The sequence below is a fragment of the Excalfactoria chinensis genome, chromosome 3, assembly GCF_039878825.1.
Source record: "Excalfactoria chinensis isolate bCotChi1 chromosome 3, bCotChi1.hap2, whole genome shotgun sequence".
NCBI classification, from domain to species: domain Eukaryota; kingdom Metazoa; phylum Chordata; class Aves; order Galliformes; family Phasianidae; genus Excalfactoria; species Excalfactoria chinensis.
In genome coordinates this window covers 6,432,854-6,452,147 of record NC_092827.1, presented here as the reverse complement: position 1 = coordinate 6,452,147, position 19,294 = coordinate 6,432,854, and the positions used below count along the sequence as shown (strand labels likewise).

Here is a 19,294-nt window from a genome sequence, read left to right as displayed (position 1 = left end):
GTTATTTTAACATCTCTGAAGAACTGCCAGCATAGCCACTTTAGCAGCCAATGGCTGTTATGCTGCCTTTTTTTTTTTTTATTGACATTCAATTCTAGGGGTTGACAGACAGTAAATACTAAGACTTCTCTTTACTGTTCTACGGTAATTTGTCCTACAGCTGTAAACAAGTTGCTCTTTTCCTGCCTCCTGCTAAACAAAACTCAGAATTTCTGAAAGAGACTAAGCAAACAGAAGATCGTCCCATTTTGTGTTAGCTATGGCTGTCTGAATGGATATTAGCATACATCTTCTTTTTTTATTTATTTATTTTCAAGTCTAAAGAAATGCTTATTTCTGAAAATGCTGTTTTTTTTTATCTTTTTTTTTAATGGTGACCTTACTGAATTTCCAGAAATAATTTTGACAAATACATTCTTTTATCCATATAGACACACCGTGTAAGCCTAGAGTAAAATGATATTTACAGACTTAAAGTTATCCTCTTGGACTGTAACAAACAAACAAGCTACTAGATATTCCGAACGGTAATTATTCCAAATATTCTTAACGCTTTTATTCTCTATTTTCTTTCTCTCTTTGGTAGACACCTTGCATTTCCAAGACTGAAAACCAGCCTCAAGGACTTGCAACTAGCGTTCGGTGGGGACAGACACCCATCAATCAGTCTACACCTTGGGACACTGATGAGCCACCGTCTAAACAGATGAGGGAGAATGAAAACCCAGGTACGTTTGTAATCTTATTTGTAATTCTACAAGGGAAAATCATTCGAAGCAAATTCAGTGCACTATCTCCATTTACCGCTGTAAATTAGACTTCATTGTGAGCCCTTTCTGTATTCTTCAGCAGGGTTTTTCTCTCATTGTGAAGACCCCTCAAGTTTCTTATATGCTGAGACTAATATAAACGTATTAAGATGCCTGCAAGTTCATTAAAGTGTTTTTTTTCCCCCTCCTTCTCTGCCTTCACTGGAGGAAAAGGCACTCTGTAATACTTTAAGACCTCTTTTATGTCCAGAACTACCTGAAATGATTTCCAGCTTCCAGACATATATCATACATTGTGCTACTTTGCCAGACGCCTAATTACAATCTCTTTGTAGTGGCTGGAGCACCATTATTATACACACAGAGTGTTTGTCAGGGAGCCATGAAAGCACGGTGGGGAAAGAGGTTAATTTTCTTGGAAGCATGTGCTTAAGCTGCATAAAGCGCAAAACACATAAAACCGTAAACACGCTGCATGTCACCTGATGAGTATTTTAACAATTGCACTCACATCGCTGTAGCAATTTTATGCACTTACTGGATTGGAATAGCTCCAGGTATTGAGCCACTTTAGATACTGTAAAGGATAAGAGCGTGGCTCGGTGGTCACTTGTGCGAATGCGGTGGTACAGCGGGAGGCCCAGGGTGGTTTTGTACTTGTCCTGCAGTGCCAGCCCACCACCATCGCCCACCTTCCTTCATGCCACAGGTGCAGCTCCCTGGGTCACCACGGTGGCAGCCGGCAGCCAGCCCGCCCTCATCACTCACTCCTACGGGATGACGCAGCCACCCACCTTCAGCCCGGCCGCAAATGTCCAGGCCCCCGTCATCGGCGTCACACCTTCCCTCCCTCCGCACGTCACTCCCCAGCTCCCACTGATGCCGGCCCACTACCAGATCCAGCCGCAGCCCTCCCAGCCCCTCAGCAACATGGTGGTCAACCTCCAGAGCCAACCCTTGTACACCAACAGCCAGCCCCTCAGCATGTCCTCCATGAGCGGCGTGGGTCCGGTAGCCCACCCGAGCCCCGGGGTGGTGGGAAACGGCCACCTGGCCTGCCCCATGCTGCCGCCGCCGCCTCCAGCCCTGCCCTCTGCTGCTTTGCCCAGCAACGCACCCGCCACCAACGGGCAGGTGGCCGCCCCGCTGCCCCCCAACGCGGCAGCAGGGCCGGACAACACAAACGGGGTGCAGATGCTGCGAACGATCGGCGTGGGGAAGTACGAGTTCACGGACCCCTGGCACCCCAAAGGTAAGGCAGGCCGGCTCGGCCTTGTGGGGCGCGAGGGCACAGAGGGTGGCGGGCTCAGGATAGCAGCTGCACAGACCTCCCCGCTGCTCTCCCTGGGTCTGCCAGCCCAGCTCTGGCGTCTGTCCCATGGCTTTTCTTTAATGCATAGCTTTGATGAATTAATGACGACGAAAAGTGGTGCTTTAGAAAGGCGAGGATGAACCGTGGGTGTCTTTTGTAGGCAAAAACAGCTTTCAAGGCCCATCACATAAGCCGGTGCTCCCAGTCCCGAGGCACATTAGGCAGCCATCATCCTTCTCCTTTAAAAGCGCCTATGTTTATGTCAGACTGCTGTCCTCTTGGCCTCAATTGTGTGTTAGTCACACCACTAGACTTCTTCAGCCATTGCCTTCTTCCCCCCCAACAGTAAGAGCCCAAACCAAGTGCAGGCAACCCTATTGACTGATGCTGAGCAACCCAAAGCATTCAGTGTAAGGGTAAAACTCATCATTACCAGCTTCATTGGGCTCAAATGCTACAAAAAGAGAAAAAAAAAAAAAAAGAAAAAAAAAAAAGCCACGTGGATTGTCATGAGCATTCTTGAAAGGTTGACCTTTTCAGATAAGTGCTTTCTAAATGAGGCACATTGTTGGGTCACGGTGGAGTGTTATTTCCGAGTGTCTTACCCTACACACTTCAAAAATTACTCTCCGTGCACTCAGTTTCTAATTTCGTTCATGGAGTTTGCCCTGTTCCCCCACCTCCCCCCTACCTTAAAAATCATGACTGTGTCGCATGCGAAAGTAAAGTAAAATGTAGCTTACAAAAATATAAATGCAGGCCTATCACCAGAATCAATTAAATTGATTTCCAAAAAGCCACCCCAAAGGCTTCATTAAGTCTGTGATATTTTATGTATACATTTGTATTCAGACCCAATCCGTGGGTAAATTATTTACTTGCCACAAGCTATTAAGTTCTGTTGTGTAGCTCTGTATTAAAGACAAGGAATCTCTATTAAAAATTATTACTCCAATAACTCTTCCTGCTCATTACTTAAATTATACTTTGGTATGTGCAAATCCATACCGAATGTCTCTTGAAGAGGAGCTGAGGTTAAAAGCTCAGAGTACTTTTCTCAAGTGAAATATTTGGACTGCTTGTAAGGTTGTTACTTTGAGCCCCCAACACCTGCAAGGTGGAGATCTTCTGCATTTTTCTCCTCTTTAAGATCTAGATGGGCTTTAAGTGGTGTGCGAGTGCTTTTTAAGAGTTTTGCTAATTCCCTCCCTTTAAAAGAAATCAAAATCCACAAAAGCAATTTGTCAGCTTAAGTTTATAAGTTACGGACCTTTGATTTTGTAGAAGGAGAAAGGGCAGAGATTTATACTCCAGCCCCGGTAGAATGAGCTGCTGGATGTCTCTTTTCTCTGTGGAAGCTATTTGTCTTCCGAAGGCATCATCTCTGCTTTTCTTAGCCACCTATCCCAATTTACTGCACTAGGTATTCGGGTACATGATCAAATTAGCACAATTTAAAGGATTACTTGGTGTCATCGGAGACGTGCAAATATACAATATGGGGAAAAACACATAAGCTTAAACCACTTTCACGGTGGTAATTTGATCACGTATCTAGAGCCCGAGTGACGCTAACCTAGTGAGACAAATGAGCGTGTCAGTGACTGCACACTTGAGGTGAGGAATAGTCTTAAATGCCTTGCATACTTTGGGCCAGTAGCATCAGCTGTTATTTACGCTTCCTACATCAATTAACCTTCAGCATATCTCTGGCTGGCAGGTGAAGTAAACTTCGGTTCAGAGTCTGAGTAAAAAGGTTGTAAAATATTGAATCAGTCTTTTAATATTTGATTTACAAAGTCTTAATCAGCATTCTTGCTTAAAGTGCTGTAAACCATAGTCTGGTCTACTTGCCCAAACACTTGGGAAATGGAGTTTTGCTTGTCAGTGTGAGAGGCAGCAGTCAGCCAACGAGGTGTTCATTAAGGTGAGCAAGAGCTATAAGGATATGTTGGGCTTGCCAGACCTAGCCCTGGTTTTTTGTTTGGAAACTTCTGCACCTAGGGGAGGCTCATAAGAATATTGAAACAAGCAGTATTTCTAAGCAATGACAAGTGCTGACTTATTAGCCATGCCTTAGCTTATAAATTGCAGGCTAGACAGCTGTTTTCCCAGGGATTTATGACCATCATCTTTTGAGTTATTCCTGGTAGGAGTTAAAAAAACAAACGTAAGGTAATAAGCACATATAAATAAATGTCTCATAAGCAGGATTTACTCTAAAAAGTAAAAGTCATCTCCTCCTAAGTCCTGAAAGGGCTTAATTCCAAACCTACGACTATCCTTGTCAAAGCTAACATCAGAGAAGATTCAAGTTAGACTTGGCTTCTTTTTGAATGGTCTTAGGATACAGAAATAATCAGGAAAGGGAAGACACCTGTGTGTCTAACCATGGCTTGAAACCTTGCTAGGGTAAGATTTTTAGTATAAACTCTATAGATTTCAATGTGACTCCATTTTCTCTTTTTCTTTTTTTTTTTTTCTTTTTTTTTTTTTTTTCTTTTTTTGTTAAAATTTCTGCTCGTAGGGATTTTCAGTCTCTAAAGCTCCACTGATTTCACAGTCTTACATGATAGGCAGCTTTCTCTCCAGGAAGAAATGGATACTATAAGACAGTGCTGAGCTGTTCAAATATCGAAGTTCAAACTCATTCTCTGCTAGTTTCATTTAAATATTCTCTGTCTTTCTTTGGGAGTCTTGCCCACTGATACAATATGAGCCACTGCTAATGGCCCCAAGGTCTTTCTCATTATCCTGAGATACTCGGTATTACTTTTTAACTTGACAATCCAGTTTTGTACAGGTTTGAATAATTACCCAACTATCCCCTAAGCAAAAGAGAAGTACTTTCTGGTTAACATTATAGGTTTTCTTATATTTTTAGACGTTATCTGGGAACTGATTTGAAACTTCATGTATTATTTCCCATTGTTGTATTTGTTGGGGCTATATTATGCTGTATTCAAACAGAATGAGGTTTCTTATTTGGCTGCTTCTGAATAAATGTAAATTAATAAGTTGCCAAAAGTTAAAGGCATGGCTACTACGGTGTCTTATTTGCAATAGGTCAAGGGATCTCACTTACATGACTGAGAGTCATTTCTGTGACTCTGCAAATAGGTTATTTTGATATCCATAATCATGATATAGGCAGATATGCCATTCTCTTTACCGTGTCAGAGGTAATTCTCACCTAATTCCATTGAAGGTACTTGCAAGAAAATATTTGCATGGATTAGAGCATCTTCTTCATCTGGATGAGTGATATTCTGCAATGGGATTCTTTATTGCCTCTATAATATGTTAAATATGAATGTTTAGCTACACAGTCCATTTATTTAGTGAATTTGTATAACAGACACATTATAGGAGACATAAATAATGTTTCAAAGTAATTATTGCTTTTAACAGTGTGTAGAGCTGCCTCATGAAATGCATGGGATCTCTTACTATACACATTTAACGGTTTTGAGATGTCTCAGCCTTGGATTGTGATTGCCTCTTTGAAGATATTCCTTTGTGAAGATACTTAGTGAAGATCCGCTGAAGTTAACATAGCCAGAATTTTATGTGATCTCTTTAGAAAACAGAGTTGTAAACAATATTCAAACGTAATTTCAGTAATTTAAGGTTGCATGACGTGCCAGCACTGGTTGTCACTTGCACAAGATGCCTGCAGGGGAGAGTGAGAAAGGAAATGTCCATTCTGCTTCCAACGTGAGGTACCCCATATCATGGTGCAGTAAAAAAGAGCAGCATCTATCTACATGCCAGTCCAGTTGAGCCAACATGGAGAAAAATTAATGTGTGATAAAGGGCTAGAAGAGGTTGGTTCTTCTTCAGGAATAAATGAATAGCTGAGATTTAGTCCTAGGCTTTTTCATGAGGCAGTATGATTCTTTGTTTCCAAGACTTGTAGTAAATCCAAACCTCAACCCCTAGTGGATAGCCCAGCTGTATGTAGGATATGAATGCTCTAGCTTGAACTCTGAGATCTATTACATGTTCAGAAAGATGCTTGCTTCATAAATTCAGTATACCTTGAAGCATGGGTGAAAACAAACAACAACAACAACAACAAAAAGAAGAAGGAACAGGTTTTTGTTGCAATACGTTGTCCTGCAGTGTAAAATTAGCCATGGACATTCAGAGTCTTAATTTGTGAATGTTTGTGGATAACACTGATAGTTGTTTCCATAATATTTTTTCTTCTATATTTTTTTTTATTTTCAGCCCTTAACTGGTGGGAATCAAAGTCAGATGCTAATTAGTGTTCATACTGTAATGACTGTAGAAACATAACGGTATCAAAAACAAAATTGGAATGTTAATTCTTATAACACTAATTTCTTAACACTTCCTTTTCAAGCATCACCAAATATCATGAACTAAATGATAACAAAACTACAAACGAATAGTGATGCATCATCACTTATTGATTGCACTTTTCACACTTGACTTTATTGCATTGGAATTCTCATTAGTCCTCAGACAATGTTTGCTTTCCTTAACAGTGGATAGTAACAATGCAGACAACAACATTTTGTCAATAACCATCAACTATTTTTTCACAAAAGGTTGAATTTTCAAAAAGACTTTGGCTTTTCCTGCAGTTCTGTGGGTGTGCTTGGCAAAGTAGCATTTGGAATTCTAATAGCATTTATTAGAGAATACATTGTGATAAATACTTTAGAAAGTCTGGTTTCAGTTCTTAGCTTTGCAATAGAACACAGTCTGTGTAAGGTTAGGAATATCTGTCCCGTTTTTGTATCCATATATAGAGGTAGATAAAATAGCTTAGATGCAGTTAAATATACAAAATTACATGAACTACTCCAAAATTAATGTATCCTATTTTATTATTATTTCATTTATTATTATTTTATGTATTATTTAGGGTACTATGGTTTAGGCTGTGGTTGGACTTGATGATCTTCAAGATCTTTTCCAACCTGGGTAATTCTATGATTCTATGATGATGTTGGCCCATGACATCAGAGGCAGATGTTGTTAGTATGGCAGTAGGACCTTCCCACCAATATTCCATTCAGTGGAACAGCAGCAGAGGGGCAGACTGACAAAACGGAGTCTGACATGGAAGTGCATATGAAGCAAAAGTGTGAAACTGAATTCCTCCACACAGAAAAAATGCTACCTGTTGACATTCATTGACACTTGCTAAACGCATATGGAGACCAAACATGGATTTTAACACACTGAGGTGGTGGGTGGTGCCTTAGTGCTATTGTGTGCTCTTTGTATCCGTTACAATCTCCATGGAAATATATAGGAGGCATTAATTTCAGAGCAACAGATATCTGTGCACAAGTATATACATATATTTATGTATATGCATATAGTTGTGGGCAAAAAAAGCCTACAATAGAAATAATAGTGCTTTTTATGTTTTATTTCTTGTAGGTCAGTTATGTTATTATGGAAGTCTGTCAGTGTGGTGCTTCTAGCTGGGTTTTCCTCAAGGCAGTCTCAAATTTTCTGGGGCAGCCTGAAGATTACCAAGATACAAATCATTACTGGTCATTTGTAGACTCAGTATTTGCTGAGGACATGATTGTTCACAGAATAGCATAGCAGGGCAGAGGTGGAAGGAACCTCAGTGTCCATCTGGTCTAACTCTCTCCTCAAACAAAGTCACCCAGAGCAGGGTGCCCAGCACCACGTCCAGGCAGCTTTTGGAGATCACCAACAAGGAGATCCCACAGTCTCTCTAAGCAACCTGTACCCATGCTCTGTGATCCACACAGCATGGAAGTGTTCCCTAGTGTTGAGAGGGAACCTCTTGTGTCTTCTATGCACCCTCCCTTCTGGTATTTACTTGCATTGTTTAGATCACTCATGAGCCATCTCATCTCTAGGCTTCTCTCTCTCAGCATTTCACAGAACCATAGAATGGCATAGGTTTGAAGGAACCTTTAAGATCATCAGGTTCCAATCCCCGTGCCATGGGTATAGTTGACAACACACAGCTCAGGTTGCCCAGGGCCCCATCCAAGAGGGCCTTGAACGCTTTCAAGGGATGGGACATCCACAACAGCTCTGGGCATCAGTGCCAGCAGTTGCACCACCCTCCTTCCTAACATCTAACCTAAATCTCTCCTCTTTTACTTTAAAGCCATTCCCCCTTGTCTTGTCACTATCTGTCCATATACAAAGTCAGTCTCCCTCCTGTTTATAAGCTCCTCTCAAGTATTGGAGGGTTACACTGATACAAGGGTTACTACGTGGATAGGTCCTATAAATTCTGTGGGTTTTTTTTCAAGATTAATTACGATTTCCTGTCATCAGGAAAAGAATCGCAAAGTTGGTGAGGGTAACTAAACCATCAGCTGAATAAGGCTGAAATGCATTCCACCTTTTTGAGTTTCAGATAGAGTATTTTCAGTAAGTTTTGCCCTGTCTTTTATGCCACTGCTGGTCAGGTCATTACAGGCAGCAATTTAGTGCACTGAAGAACCAAAGAGGATTTGTAACAGTCCTAGAACATTACCTTGCTAAATGCCCAGCATAAAGGTCACTGAATTCTCTTTTGATTGACTGTTCTCAGAGTGTGAGTGACATGAAACTTCCAAGTTTCAGCTGGAGGAGGAGCCTCTCATCACTACCAGTTTGTTATAAGGGTTGTTATTATTATTATTATTATTAAAGGTATAGTATTGCAAAAATGCATTTAAACTGCCTGAAACTAATCCTAACATTCACCTGCTGCATGATGTTTATTTTGATATTTATTTTTCTAAATTAACAGTAAATTTGCAACTTCTGTTCATCTGTTCTTGAAAGAACAGAGCTATTGTGGTTTTATTCTGTTAAGTGATTCTGTGTCATCAGTAGCAGAAACCTTTAGGTAATTAGACAGTAAGATAAGAATTTGAAGATAGACTTGAAACTTTGCATATGGTTTCTTTGCACCAGAAGTCTAAGACATGTTTTGCTCAGAATGTGCTTTCTTATCAAATGCAGTCCTGTCCCTGACAGTGACCACTAAATGCATTCCAAGTAGGTCTGAGAGGAAGCATAGCTGAGTTCTGTTGAATTACTGTTTCTCTCCCTTCCACAGCATTATACTCACAAAGTGCAAATTTTCTCAAGGACCAATAGGTGTCAAAATCTAGGCTCCCTTTTAGTGCATAATATGTGAGCAGCAATTTTTTATGAGTGTTAACCAAACAGCTAATGAACCAAAATAATCTGTGATATAATTGAAGCAATCCCCTTCCCATCCATCCGTCCATCCATTCAAATTCTGTTCCAAAAACACTTACTGAGAGCTGGAGCTGTGTTAGATGTTCTGAAAGTTATTCGCTGTACAAACTTCCAAAACACTTGTGGAGTTTCTGTTCTCTCTTCTGAACCTCTTATGTTTGTTTTCTTATTTCACTAACCTCATCTTCCCGTGATCTTCCATCTTGTTCAACTCCTGACACGTATTTGGATGCAACTCTCAGCTCTTCTTTCAGGCTCACATCCCCTTTTCCTTTCATGTTGTCCTCATATACCTGGAGCCACCTCAGAGACACATTTCCTGAATGTTCAGTTTTATCCACAAGTCTGGTCTTTCTTCAAGCTTCCCATTAAGTTTTCCTCCTTCTCACAGTGAATATCTTCTTTTGGTCTATGCTGTGGGCTCTACAGCTCTCAAGACAAGTGAACTTATTAAATTGCAGATAAATGTTGGTTTCCCTACAAGAAAAGCACTGTCTTTGTAATTGGCGGTTCTCAGCAGAGCAGCAGCTCAACTTTAGATGAAAGATCATTTCTGTCTTGTTGCATCATCCTGTCTCATGTTAAGAAAAAGTCTGAGTAGATTTGCAAACTGCAAACACTTCCAAATAGCAGCCTTTATCCAAATAGCAGCCTTTATCCAAATAGCAGCCTTTCTTGCCCTTCTGTGGCTTGAGATTGCAGAGGAGAAGTTCTGCTATCCCATAGCAAGTCTGGGTTTGAGCTGCAGTCAATAATAATGACAAACATTTTTTAAAAAGCTCCAACTATTTATCATTAAATAATTGATCATATTTTGTAAGAAGAATGACAGAGTATTTTATATTTAAATTTTGTGAGAAGAATGACAGAATGTGATTCTGTTTAGGTTGGAAGTTAGGGGGAGGTTCTTTACTAGGAGAATGGTGAGGTCCTGGAACAGGCTGCCCAGGGAGGTTGTGGATGCCCCATCCCTGGAGGTGTTCAAGGCCAGGTTGGATGGGGCCCTGGGCAACCTGATCTAGTAAATGTGGAAGTTTGGTGGCCCTGCCAGGCAGGGGGGTTGGAGCTTCATAATCCTTGAGGTCCCTTCCAACCCAGGTCATTCTGTGTGTGATTTAGATGGACTTCTGCTGAAGTTACAGGAACAGTAAATGTCAGGAAATTAGGTTTGATGTAATATCTCATTGTATGTTTTAGATGTCTTCTGTTTCTATGCTACAAACTGTGAGGAGAGGAAATATTTGTGTTTAGTAAACTTGTAAGTATTCCTATTAATGCTTTCTTTTCCTTAGTTCTTTCATGTACAGAATAATTTAGGAAGCCATTTGAATGCCTCATACAAGAAAACTGTTTCCTGCAATGGGCATATGTATTTCCTTGTCACAAATACATGTTATTGAGTACTTACCACAGTAGATTGTTTAGACTTCTTGTATTTGGTGTCTTTTCTGTAGATTCCTCTTTCTAGCTGCACCAAGTGAGGATAATAAGGTAATAATTTCTACATTACTCAGTATCTATAAATCATGTTCTTATATTCCTAGACAAGATTCTCTGGAAAGCATCATAAGGTGAAATCATGCCTAGGTAGGAGGGATGAGGTACATAGGTTTGCATGAATTACTCATAGGCAAAGCTTCCATGATCCAGAAGTGCAAGCAAAGTTAACAGAGTTTTGTCACGGTCATTTCCTAAAATTACAGCCTGCAGTGTCATATGTGTTCACTACTGTAGCGGAAAAATATTTGGACTGCTGACAAAATCAGGACATTCAAGGTAAGGATTTGACCAAGAATATGGACTGCAGTATCTATATATACTGTAAATATTGCAGGCTTATCATAGGCTTATCATAGAATGGCATGGGTTGAAAAAGACCACAATGATCATCCAGTTTCAACCACCCTGCTGTGTGCAAGGTCACCAGTCACCAGACCAGGCTGCCCAGAGCCACATCCAGCCTGGCCTTGAATGCCTCCGGGAATGGGGCATCCACAGATGCATATATCAGTTGTGTGTTTAAGTATATATATATATATATATACTTATATACTAAGTCTGATGCATTTGGCTGGATAAGGTGCAGAATACATAGTCCAGTTATCCTTTTCACAGGGAGCTCAAATGGAAATTGGAGGGTTTGCATAGCACAGATCTGCTTGATGACATTGCAACATCAAAAAAAAAAGAAGGTAGGATTAAAGAGAACATTATGCTTTTTTTTGAGATTCCTCCAATGTTTCAGAGGAAAACAAAATATGTTTTGTCCATCAGTCTGCACGCTGAAGTATTTGGGTGATGACGGGGAAGATGGTATGAAAGCACAAGATTGACTAGAATAGAAGAGGTCTGAAGTGAGTCACGGGCTGACACTCCTGTTGAGTTTAGCTGATTTGTAGCGGATCCAAATCCAATATCAAGCCCAGCTCCTCTGCATGGCCTTTTGCTCATAAGTAAAGAGGTGAATGCTCCTTTCATTCCCAAGCTGATGATACTCTTTAAAACAAGGAGCATTTGGAACAAAACACCACCATCCTGTGGAAAACAGACGGAGGAACAGTGCCAGTAGTCTCCTCTTGCCTGTAGCCAAGGAAATAGGCAGTTCTACTATTTTCCTGCATGCTGTGCAGACTTTGTTACAGATGTGAATTTTCTAGATGGCTGAATTTTCTGGGGTTTAGATGTTTTTCTGCTAGATATACTCCTATCATGGACAAACTGCTTTATGCTGTTTTATGAGCAGTGCACTTCTTTGAAGGCATTTTTTATACTTCTGTAGGGTGGTTAGAGCTCTGAGTAGGAAACCACATTGAGCATCCGCATAGAAAAGCACTTCGCAGGAGCATTTCAGAGCTTGAGCTAAGTGGAAAGCAGGTACCTCCAGCATGAATCAGTTTAGTGATTGTAGTTTCAGACAAGTGCAGATATTTATCCATCGGTATGTAGCACAGAAGATAAGAAATACTAAGAATATTCTTTCATTTGCATAAAGGTAACTCGTGTTCCTTCAGCTCCAGGATGATACAGTTTTCCACATGTATTCTGCTTGCTAGAATGTTAAAGCAAATTTGACATCCTGTCCAAGGATCAGCTATTCAAGGACAGACACATCTACTCATAACGAGAAATGGCGTACATTGCAAGAACAATCTGATAAAGCCTTACACCAGCAAGATTTTCTACTCTCAGAACTTAAATCAGTTCCACAGCCCTTCCCTGGAAGTGCCACTAACACCTTTGGATAAGCCATCACTATTTTACTTTTTTTTTTCCTGTCAAAACTGCCGCATAGGCAAATTGTGCAAGTGAGTCTAGGTGTTATCTGTCAGATGTGCTTTAATTTACTTGCAATGTGATAAAGTTTTGCTGAGAACACCACTTGGCTTTAAGCGTGAACTTAATCAAGAATTTTACCAAAGCCAAGAAGTGATTTTAACATATATTTTTGTCCAGATTCTTTTTTCCTTTCTTATGGCTTTTTTTTTTTGTTTTTTTTTTTTTTTTTTAAAGTAAAGAACTGGGAATCTAGAAAATGGCTTGAGCAAAGTAAAGGCATTAGTTACTCATGCACCACAGATCCATATAAGTGTCTGAAAATAACATCAAAATACATTTAGAAGGCATATTCCGAAGACCAAAATATGTTCTAAGAGTTGAGAAAAACAAACTAAACCTTATCATTCTAATAAGTTAGCGACATGGGTTGGTTGCTACCACAATGAACTCACTGAAAGCAACACTGGATTTTTAAGATGGCTTTCTGTGGCAATGGGATGTAGCCATCATTAGAGCAGAGCTGTGACCACACTTTGTGTTGAGGACAGAAAAGGGGCAGCCAAGTTTTCATGCAAATGAAATGAGAGGTAGTTTTAAGACATAAATTATCATTACCCGGTCTGGATCTGGATTATAATTACAAGGTCTGGAGCTATGCCAAGACACTGAAATTAATATTTTAAGTCTGGAGAGATGACAAATGAGATGGCATTTGGTGAGGTTCTTAGCTGTCTATCAACCATGTACTCAGAACCAAAAGAGTTCAAGGAACCTACGTCACAAGAAAAACTGAAAAAGACCTTTACTTAAAGTCTTAAGTACACAACAGAATTTGTAAAAAAAAAATTAAAAAGAATTGTAAAAAGACCACGGTAGTAAAAAAAATACATGATACGTGGTGATACCATTAAATGTTACTATGTGGTTAGTAAATGAGAAAGAAGCATTGTTTGTATTAAAAAACTGAAGTATTATTTTAAGGAACCATAACTGGCAGTTGAATCTTATCGCTGTCTCACAACACGTTGGAAGCACTCGAGACCACTTTGTCAGCCACTGAACCCTACTCCCATGACTGCTCAGCTCCAGCGACTGCCCTGACCACATTTCCACATACGTAGGAGCTTTGATGCCTCACAAACCTGATTGCACATGAATTTAAATATCAAAATCTGAGTCCATCCTCAATTTCAGCAAAAGGGTGAGGAGTTTCAGAAGACAGACACTTTAACACTGCTTCGCTGTTAAAATACAACATCATGAAGCACTCTTGTGTTTTACTGCATTTGTTTTAAGTAGTTGTGATATACTGGTTTGAAAATTTCCTGAAATTAATACATTTGACTTTCATTCATAGTAGGACATGTTGATCTAGGTGAGGTAAGAGAACAGTCTAGTCCCCTTCTGGGATCAACTTGACTTTAGTAGTCATAGAAAGCCATTTCTGGACATCCCACATCCTATGTTTTACCTGTCACTGTTTTTTGTTACCATAGCTAGAGCTAAGTTGGGTACGTGTTGCCAACAGCTTTGGTTTAGTTCACTGAAGTGCTACCTAAGCTATGATCTCCCATAATTTCTCATGCTATTTTATACTTTTTAATATATGACGTCCTGAGACTTAAGAGGTGAGAGGCCTACATATCTCATTCAGAAGACATCACTTGCAGTAGTGCTGTGTCCCGCAAGATACTTGAGCTTGGTTTCTCAGCGATGACTCAGAAAAAAAGAACGCCATATACACTGTTTCTACCAGCCCTTGGTCTTTTCTCAAAGGTTTCCTCACTAATCCCCCGCTCATCACAGTCCTCATCAGCCTGAGTAATGCACTCATCACATGCTCATTTTCAGCTTTTGATTTGGCCAGGCTGTCAGCTGGGGAAGGCTTTCTCTGGCAGAAGTCTCCAGGTACATGAACAAGTGAGCTTTAAGTGTTGCTAATAAAAAATCCTTTAATCCACTTTAACAGTGATAAATTGGAACTGAGAACTTCTCCTTACTTTACAGATACATTCAGTTCAGAATTTCACTTAAGTCAGGAAATCATCTTACAGTCAAGAGAGAAGTCTTAAACACCCTGATATGGACAATGGGAATTAAAGGCCAAATGCTCAATGACTCTTACTGAGTATCTGAAGCACCTTCTGATGACTGAAACGTCTGCTGACATGGCTAATTAATATCAAATTCACTGGCCATTGCCATTATTTTTATTCTTAATTCACTCTGGCAGTTTCCTTTAATTTTAATTACGCTCTCATCATAGCCTGTGCATGATGAAAGGAAGTAGCTGAACTGGGCCACAGTGGTTTCATCTGAGCAAAGATCTGGCTATCTGAATTGAGATAGATTGACAACATTGTTTTGGTAGTTCATACATCACACCTGAAATCTGTATTGGCATCCACCCACTAGCCTACATTTTATTTCTGCTTACATGCTGAGAAGCATTGCAAGATGAGATGCAAAGAAAATTAAGACTACTTCATGCCTAAAAGCATGGATTTTTATCACCTAAGGGCTCATCCACCCCACCCTCAGTGATTTATGCCTCTTGTGATCCTCACAGATCTCTCTTTCAAATAGTGGCACTTAGATGTTTCCCACAGCTCAGCTCATTGCAGTGCTCTTCTGCACAAACTAACATTCAGGCAACAGAAGGGCCCTTGGAGCGCTGCTCACGCTGCCTGGCCCCTCACCTTGTGTTCCCACCATCCCACCATTTTAAGTTACATCATCTCATACCTGATCAGGAAGTAGTACATGTTCTTATACCTCCTTTCCAAGGACCCACCAGTCATTTGCAAGCAAACGTGGGCTCACTGCTTCATATCTAATTTGGAAAATCTAGCCCCAGCAGCTTTTTATTTTTTTTTGTCTTTTTATGCATCAATATACTAACATCTGGCTTGTACTGGCTTGGCAGACAGTCTGTATCATTAACTAGAACTAAGCTACGCATTGATATGGACAGAGATGATCCCGCACCAATTTCCAAAAGGACAGTAGGGCTATTGGCAAATTAGATAGTTGGAGAAATTCTCCATCTCTCTTCTTTTTCTTGATGTATCAGGGAATAAAATTGAGGGGAAAGCAGAAAACAAACTAATGTGAATGTAATTCCCAAATTTCAATCTTCTGTATATTATGGGTCATTACCCGTTAATTTGCTAAATGGCAGCTTTCTACGAAAGAAAAGTTTTGTTTAGCTGTATAATGATGACAGATGATGTAATTAGTATCATTCCCACATTGAAAATGATAAAAGCATTTCTTTTGTGTGTCACTGCTTTTAGACAGTATAATATCAAAAATGATAACAGTATGAAAATTGCACCGACCGCTTTCATATTGTGCATATAGAATACCTCGGTGATATGATACAAGTAATGACAGGTACTTTGCCATGTATTCATTTTCTCCACTCTCTAGCCTTTATATTACAGTGAAATTAAAAAGCACAGCACTAAGCAAACCAGACGTGCCTGAATGCAGTCCCATCTTATGAGACTCTAAATGGCAAGAGTCCCTTTACTATTGCTGGTTATGATAATTAAGTGATTATAAACAGAGTTTTTGAGGGAGAACACTGAGTCATTTTTCAGTTAAAGAAGATGGGGGGGGGGGGTTGTTTTAATTTCAGGCCACATTTGTTGCTCGAATTAGTTTTAATTATATTCTGTATAAGTACTTGCCCCATATCCTGGTCTTGATAGTGGTAGATATTCTCATTTAAATATAAATAAACGCCAAACTTATTTTACATGGAAAGTGACTGCTGTGACTGTGTAGTAACAATTTTCTCTTTGTTGCCATGGTTTGGATTTTTATATAAACTTTGCAAATATAATAAAGCTAATGGAGCTCTTCATCCAAGGAAATGGGTATATTCAAGAAAATAAATTACATTTTGCAAGCTAATGAGCTCTACTAATTGTGTTTATCCCTGTGAATTAATACAATTTAAGCAAATCTGTCCCCCAAAATCAAGCATTTGATTGCATTTTAGCTGCATGGAAATCAGAACATCCGGATCAAATCTGAGTTTACTGGATATCCAAGGGGTAGAGGAGAAGGTTAATTCTCATTGACTTGTGCAGCTGATGCAGGCTCCTAGTAGAGCACAAGTTAGACTTTCAAAGTTGCAACTTTGCTAATTTATTTTTTTTTTTCTTTTTTAATTTTTTTTTTTATTCGTCGACTTTCCTCACAGGCAGAATTTTCAACAAAGAGTTGTGTGTAATAAATCCTATGTAATGTTGCGGTGGGCCTGTAGGAGCCATGCTAATTAGCCCACATGCCCACAGGACAGGATAAAGTAGGGAAGAAAAAGGCAATGACAGCTGTACTGTTAAGAGACAACTTATCTGCGCACAGTTCTCTCTCTCCCTCCTTTTTCTCACACTTTCCCGTGCCAACATTTGGGGTTTTTTTTTTTCTCTTATAAGTAGGTTTTCAGTTCAGTGAGGTATTTTGGGAGATGTAGGCTGGATTACAAACCTCTGTGTAAATTGTGACAGGTTTTAGATTATTCTTCTGTTTGGCTTTTTGGGAGAGTGACAGAAAGTAAAGAAGACGATCAGTTTGAATGCTCAAAATGCTGCAAATATCCCCCCAAAAGCAGGCAAGCAAACCATGATGGTGATTCCCAACAGGCAAGCACAGTGAGGTTTGCACTGCAAGAGGGTGACAGCAGTTTGTCAGCAGTGTCCTTACAGAGCCAGTTCAGCTCACCACACATTGAGTCACAGCCATTTGATAGAATCATTAAGGTTGGAAAAGACCTCTAATATCACCTGGTCCAGTCGTCAACCCAACACCACCGTACCCACTGAGACACACCATGACAGAATGCAATGCGGAGGTGAAGTCCCAACCTAAAATGACTGCATTTCGGTGGTCTTCACTTCATTGCAGCCCTACCAGGTCAGCACCAAAGCAGAATCCCAGCTAAGAGTCACGGCAGATTCCTTGGATGGAGCAGTCATGAGATCAGCACGCTCCTGTTTCAGCAGCCGGGCCCTTTTCATTTATAACCCAGTCTGGGAAGTGCAGCCAGACAGCCTTGTGCAGCTGCAGAAAAAAAACCCTGCATCTTGAAGATGGATAGCATACACAAAGAGGGCTCAGAAATGAATTCTGTTAGTTTGCTTGTTTTATTGCCGCTCAGGTAAAAGCTTGGATGATCTTTTGCAGCCTCTGCATTGAAAAAATGCCCTTCTTCCATCACTGGCACCTGGATGTTTAAAAGGGTGTTAGAATTTGTCCTCTAGGAATTTTGGATTACTTGCATTTGTGCAGTGGGAAGGATCATGAAATCATAGAATCTTCAAGGTTGGAAAAGGCTACTACAGTTATTGTGTGCAACTGTCACCCCATCCCCACCATGCCCACAGACCATGTCCCTCAGTGCCACATCTCCATGGTTTTTCTATGGTTTAACATGGTAAGTCCACTACAGCTTCTCAGTCTAAGTGCAGTTACACAGTTGTAAAAATATTTATATCAGCATAATTTATTCTGGAAGAGGGCTACAACTATGTATCTCTGTTTATATATATGCTCAGGGGAGACTTCATCACTCTCTGTACCTGAAATGATGATGTAGCAAGGTCGAGGTCTGCCTCCTCTCCTGGGTAACGGTGATAAGACAAGAGGTAATGTCTTCAGGTTGCCCCAGGGGAGGTTCGGGTTGGATATTAGGAAACATTTATTCTGTGTAAGAGTGGTAATGTACTGGAACAAGCTGCCCAGAGAGGTGATGGAGTCACCATTCCTGTAGGTGTTCAAGAACTGTGGGGATGAGGGACGTGGTCAGTGGGCATGGTGGGGATGGGTCACTGGTTGGACTTGGTGATCTTAGCGGTCTCTTCTGACCTTCATGATTTTATGTTTGTATGATTCTGTCAGTCTTGTAAGTGAATTACTTACATGAGGAAAGGTTTTGGTGCACAGTCACTCTGGACTGCATAGGTTCCTGGCTCCCCAAACAGGCACTGATACAGAAGACCAAAACCACAGATTACACACGAACGAAACTACAATGTTGTCAAAGATTCAAAGTTCAGAGCCATCTTAAGCAGAGGCTTCCATTATTTTCCATAGAAGAACAATCTATTAAGTACATTTCTATGGTTTAACATCACATCACTAGTTAAATATATATATATATTCACAAAGGAAAAAGTGCAAAAACTTTGCATAAAAAATTATGTTCTCATCTGAATGAAACTATAGGCAGCAGTGATAAAAAGATCCCGAGTTTGTTTCATTCCTGGTGTTGAAAGACTTTGATTCTTGAAACTGCTATTAGCAATTTAAAAGTTAACTGTGGCTACAGCAAAACAGGATCTCAGAAAAGAAAGCAGCCACGATGATATGGTAGTTTGAGGCTGCTTACTGCACAGACCCACATGTGTCAGCAAGAGTTAAAATCAAAGCAGAACCTCAGTTCTGACGTTCCTTTTTCTCCAGTGTTTGAATCAGATCTGCTGTGTTTCATGTCTCACCACGTGGGGATGGAGGGGTCACTGCTCGCTCCCACTGACCCCATGCAGATTTATTGTAGAATTGTATCAGTGCAAACAGGGCTTTGATGCATCACGCAGATTGCTCTGTGGCTCTTGCAAAGTGCTGACCACCCCATGTCTGAGAGAAAAGCTACCTGCATGGAGCTGAGCTACATTATAGGTTGTAAAGCTGAGACAGGCTT

At 40.3% G+C, this 19,294-nt stretch overlaps 1 protein-coding gene across 3 annotated transcripts in view; it reads left to right on the top strand.

Annotated features, from left to right (window-relative positions):
* Nucleotides 1–19,294, top strand: part of KLHL29 (kelch like family member 29) — a 397,903-nt gene that overhangs the window by 257,905 nt on the left and 120,704 nt on the right. For all 3 annotated transcript variants that reach the window (XM_072333528.1, XM_072333526.1, XM_072333527.1), the window contains 2 exons: nt 587–728; nt 1,480–2,022. In XM_072333528.1, coding sequence (XP_072189629.1) covers nt 587–728; nt 1,480–2,022 — 685 coding nt within the window. The remainder of the gene's footprint in view (nt 1–586; nt 729–1,479; nt 2,023–19,294) is intronic.